This window comes from Buceros rhinoceros, unplaced genomic scaffold (genome assembly GCF_000710305.1).
Source record: "Buceros rhinoceros silvestris isolate BGI_N320 unplaced genomic scaffold, ASM71030v1 scaffold6967, whole genome shotgun sequence".
Lineage (NCBI taxonomy): Eukaryota > Metazoa > Chordata > Aves > Bucerotiformes > Bucerotidae > Buceros > Buceros rhinoceros.
Window position 1 is genome coordinate 25,168 of NW_010420358.1, and position 5,683 is coordinate 30,850.

At 44.8% G+C, this 5,683-nt stretch overlaps 1 protein-coding gene across 2 annotated transcripts in view; it reads right to left on the minus strand.

Moving 5' to 3' along the window:
- The window catches only part of MMEL1 (membrane metallo-endopeptidase-like 1), a 23,809-nt gene that overhangs the window by 16,366 nt on the left and 1,760 nt on the right, over positions 1–5,683 (minus strand). Inside the window, exon 3 of one of the 2 annotated variants that reach the window (XM_010139276.1) lies at positions 39–98. In XM_010139276.1, coding sequence (XP_010137578.1) covers positions 39–98 — 60 coding nt within the window. The remainder of the gene's footprint in view (positions 1–38; positions 99–5,683) is intronic. The other variant, XM_010139277.1, reaches the window with a different exon arrangement.

A 5,683-nucleotide genomic window follows, 5' to 3' on the forward strand; every position in this document is an offset into this window, starting at 1 on the left:
TCACCTCGGCAATAGCCACCCGCAGTAATGATCATTACCTGCTGTAACACATCCAGGTGTGGTGCAGATGTTGCCTGAATTGGTGCTGTAGTGAGTGCCTGCAGGGAGAGAAATATGAAAGCAGACAGAATTAGTTGTTTTGGAAAGAAACTTCTACCAGTGTCACTTGCCAGCAGCCCAACCTCAGTGACAGCTCGGTTCGGTTCTAGAGCAAGCGAGTGATTGCTGGTGCCAGCATCAGGGTAAAAATGACGACTGAGGAGGAATCTTCTTTGCGGAGTTATGAGGAAGATTTATTGGAAGCAGTAGCTGGTGCCAGCATCAGGGTAAAAATGACAACTGAGGAGGAATCTTCTTTGTGGAGTTATGAGGAAGATTTATTGGAAGCAGTATTACCAGAGTCCTGACAGTGAGTTTTACTCTCCTGGAGGAGAATAAGACCAGGTTTTTTTACCTGCCAGCTGCCTCCACAGTCCTTCTGACACATGCTGAAGTATGAGATTTCTTTCCAGACAATCTACTACAATGCTGTGAGCGTCTGAGCCCTTTCATCATCTTCAAAGTCACTGTGACTGGGAGGTTTAAAACGGGGCAAAAAGCCCATAGTCAGATTACTGCTTTCATGCTGTGAGTCACAAAGATCAAATTTAGAAAAGTAATGACTTTTGCTTCTCTAAGCATGTGTGTGTAGGAGGGGAGCCTTTTGGCTATGCCCTGTAAGGTTACTCCTTGCTGTTCAGCAGAGAGGCTGTTCCCTAATCAGAAAAGTTTAGGGCTGATGAAAGAGCATATTGTGAAGGAGACTGCGGACCTGTGTTCAAGTCTTGTTCTACCTTCAAGGTGAGTCTTTATCAGCGATATCCACATATCTCGGTGCTCCAAGTGTCGTACAAGGTATGCTAAGAGCTCAGGGGTGTCTGAGGTGAGTCTTTATCAGTGATATCCACATATCTCGGTGCTCCAAGTGTAGTACAAGGTATGCTAAGAGCTCAGGGGTGTCTAGGATGAGCAGTTGTGGCATGAAGAGCCCTCTCTAGGGAAATAGGAATTCGGTTCTGTGAAGAGCTTGGCTCATCGCTTCCCTCAGCACCCTGAAAGCAGTCACACTGAACTCTGGGGACCAGCATGACTTGCCGGTTTCAGCCCACAGGGGAGGAGATGTGACAAGGAATTTGAGAGGGAGCACAGGCAATGAAACCTTAGCAGAAGCATTTTGCTGTGACTCCTGCACTGGAAGAACATGACATGTGCCTCTCGCTGGGGAAATGGGTCTGTATGCTCGTTCCAGCTGGAATGAGTGGGAAGGAGTTACTCTTGGCTATTAATTTTCTATGTCTGACCACTTAGTCTTGGTTTGTGAAATCTGTCCAGTGAAGAAGATCCACAGGACACCTGTGCACCTCCAGGGAGTTGCACTTCCAGAGCACAGGTGGTGAGCAGAGACTGGAACCGGAACCGTCCCTAGCTCTCACTGCTTGGTGCTCTAGATGTACTGCTGCCAGTTCGATGGCAGTGACTACACAGGGTCTGGATGCAAATTCACAGCCTAAGCTCTGCTGCAGCCTTCGAACATGAACACATCATTTTTTTTTTTTTTTGTCCTGAGTACTGAAGTGAATGTGTTTGTGATGCTGGTCACGTCACTCTCTTGTGAGCTGTCGCTGCAGGACTGGGATGGAGGTGTCTACGCACACCAGCCTGAGGAGTGACCTTGGCCCTGGGCACAAGCAAATGAATTTTGCTGGTTTAATTTCCCGTTTGTAGCTAGCTTAGTATCCACTTCTGTTAATAGACAACTACTTGGTTCCAGGCTGAAGAACAAAAACTTGATACCCTTCCTCTCCAACAGCATTAGACATGTTTTTAAACCTTTTTTTTTTATTTGTTTGATCCTTACACTAGGATGTTTGCAGAAGAGTTACTAAAAAAATTCCTTCCAATGAAAATAAGTGTTTTACAAGAGAGCAAACAAGATTGCAGTAATTGAGATAGAAATAAAACAGTAGGGAAGAAAAGAAGGCTTTGAAGTTCATCAGTGGAAGCAACATAAAAAGCTCCCACTGTGATTGGGATGGAACGTTCAGGGTTCAGCTGGGTGCTGTCATGCTGCGTGGGAGGAGATCTGCATTAGAATAGCTGCGTGCCTCGTTATAGCTTAGTGTCTCACAATCCCAACGTGGGATGAGCAAATGACAGGGAACAATGTGAGGCCTCACATAGCATTTCTTTTTTGCTATCAGATGGATTGAAGCCAACTTTTTGGAGTTTCCAGAAGTCTCTAATAATTTTAAAAAATAACCCTTAAAGCCCAGGTTATTTCCAAGAGGAAAAAAAAAAATCCTTTTGGGGAAAAGAAACTAGTGGCTCAAAGGCATACATTTAAAAAAATAACCCTAAAAGCCCAGGTTATTTCCAAGAGGAAAAAAAAAAATCCTTTTGGGGAAAAGAAACTAGTAGCTCAAAGGCATATGTTAATTTTCCATCAAGGAGAAATAGCACTGGGCAAGGTGAGGCAGAGGTAAATGTTGACGAGTCCGCTGTATTAAATTCTCTCATTGTTTCTCAGGGACCAGGCAGGACTCAAAGGAAGCTTTTTTCTTTTCTTTAATCAAAGCTTCTCTCTTTAATATAACTTGACAATGTTTAACTTCAGTTTCCAGAACTCAACCCTTTCAACAACATTCTATCTCCCCACATTCACAAAGCCCTTGTGATTGTGAAAATGTAATTGAGCTGTATAAGCAGGGAAGCCAAATCCGCTCTGAAACCTTGGTTGCCCACTCGGGGCTCTGAACCTCTGCCACGAAACCAGATAATTAGAAAGGGCTGGTGGGGGGCTCTCAGTTTACGTCTAAAAGTGGCTCCTTTGTTTTTCTATCAATTATCTCCTTTGTGCCTCAGCACCACTCCTGACAAAGAACCAAGCCAACCTCGCCCTGTATGGGATACGACCAACACGGCCCCGTTCTACTTCCCAATGTGTTTGTTTGCCCTTTGCCAAGTTGACTGGGGCTCAGCCTACTGCACCTCTTGAACTTCAAGTACCCGGTAACAAATACAAAATGAGCTTCTGAAGTCTCAGCTAGACAAATCTATGCGCTTCGTTCTCTCAAACTGCTTTGATAAAAGAGACTCCTGCTTTGACGTCCGCACACATAGACTGCTGCAAGTACAGGTGTGGGAGGGACAACTCGGGTTAACGTTCTACAAAGCCTTGAAGTAGAAACAAAACAAATGTCCAGCAGGATTTGGATGGATGTGATGGGAAATTTCTGAACATAAAATCATATGTAGTCTGTAGTCCTCTTCAGTAGGTCATCTTTTGAATGACATTTTCTAAAAAATACAAGTTGCTTGTCTCAGCCTTATTGAAGTTCCTTTTTTGGACAACCAAAGCAAAGCGAATCATTCTGCCCAGTCTCTGAAGCACACCGTTTGTGTTCAGTGTTTTCCTACTGTGCCTTCTGAGGACCACAGATGGCTGGGGATGGCACACACAGAAACAATTAGATCCCCAGTTGTCATCAGGCAGTCAAGTGTGAGCTCCACCTTCCAGTACCATACCCGTTTCTCACCCCAATCTCTGCAGAAGCGCTGTCAGCTCTGCAGATTGCCTTTGTTGCTGTTATCACAGTGAATTGCTTGCAACAAATAACATAATTGCCAAATTCAGCTTTTCTTCCTCCAAGAGGGCTGGCTACGCCAGATGTCAGTGACTTCCAGCGAACACAAGTGTTTGGGTTTTATTCCATTTTTCTTATGACTGCTTACCCATAGCCTATCTATAAGTCAGGCTGAGACAGAGTTTCATGTAGGAATCAGTATTTGCCACTTTTGCAGCCCTGTGTGGCCTGTGACTGCACACTCCAGCTGAGTACGATTGAGAAGAGCCTCTTCGTGATGCTGCTCCTAGTCAGCAGGTTCTTGCAAATCTATTATTCAAGTGCATGTTAATGGTGTTCACAGCAAAGGGAATGCAGGAGCATAACATGGCTTTTTGAAATCCACTCCCAGAACAAGGTGCTTCTCAGTTAAAGCGGTGTATTTCTCTTTGTAGCTGCCTAACAGGATGGAGCAGAGGTGCCCGAGCATGTCCTCCAGCTTCCTCACAGCCTGGTAACGGATGTGAATAATGACAGCTTGTGGGGATGCAGACCCACAACAAAACTATCCACAAATCTTATTTCTGATCAACCCTACACACCTGAAAGCCAGAAAGTGAATAAAATATCAGTTAAACTACTAACATGACTTCAGATCAAGTTAGCACCAGCATTTAGGTGTGAATGGAAGCTGTGTGTAATGAAGTCGTTTGGAGAAGTCACTGACTGTGACTTGATGTGTCAGCTCCACTAAGTGTTGAAATGTTCTTCGGGCTGTAACCTTTCCAACAAGTGATGAGATTTGGAGCTTAGTAAATATTTGTAGAACATAGCTGAGAAGGAGCTGTGAAAAGGCTGCAAAGTTGTGGGTGTGATGGAAAGATTGAGAGCATGGTGTGTTGGCATTCAAAACCGAATGACTTCAGTTCTGTCTGCTTCCCTTTCTGCGAGCACCCAAATACTGCTCTGCTCTTCTCACTGGATTTTCTTTAGCTTATTTAGACGAGGGGTTTATGAAAACTTGTCTGGATGTCAAAAATCCCCAACCTGCTTCTAGAACTATGTGACTGCTTTATAACAGCAGTGGTTTTGTCTGGATCTGTAGATGGAAACCAGTCAGTGTTAATGTGTGTTACAAACATTACGGCTATCACCAGAGGCCTGTTGCGTGCGCCACAATGCTCTTCCACAAGATATACACAAGCAGAACAAACATACCCTGCTTGAACGCTACAGAGCCTATCTGTACCTTCCTATATGAAAAAAGAGAGAATGTAAGGCAGGACAGGGGCTTTTAATTTTCCATTAGCTTAACAGAATTATTTTTTAGGAGCCTATCTGGGTAGTGTCCTTCCAATGAAGGATGTACTAAGATGAAGAGGTGAATCTTTATCTGCTCTTAGTAAATAATCCAGCATTTGAGTGAAATCAGAAGTAAAAGAATCCCAGGGATATGACCTGGCAGTATGCCATGTGTGGTTGTGTTGATCTTAACGGTCTCTTCCAACCCAAACGATCCTGTGATTCTGTGATGACATTCTTGGTTCCATCACACAGACGCTGCTCAGCTGCAGTGTTTTTCCCTGTAGCTGTGCAGGATTTATGGTTGTGTTACACCGCTGTGAGCAATATGCACTTGTCACTTGGTAAATCTAAGGCGACTTTAGCCTTTTGACCGAGCACTGGGTACGGCCCTAGATGTAACATCAAAACAGAACCAAGTGGAGTATTTGGACAAAAGCTTTCAAGACAACAAGATGCTCCTGTTGTGTGGGAACATGCACTGGTGGCACTCTTGCCTTCTCGGTTTTAGACCCAAATAGTGCCTACAGGCTGAAGGGCCTGCTGCTCAGCTCCTACCTTGTGGCTGCTCTAGGATGTAGCTACATCTTGATGTCTCCTAGTGCAGCAGTTCAACTATGTGCACTCCAGCATTAGCAGAGAGGCAGAAAGGGACTCTAGGCTGGTGCTGGAAACACTCCTTTGAGGCATGAGAAAACAGCTGGGAGGAGCTGCAGGCTGTACGGGACCAGCAGCAGCTCAGCAATGTGATCCCCTCACACTCGGTGTGCTCAGGAATG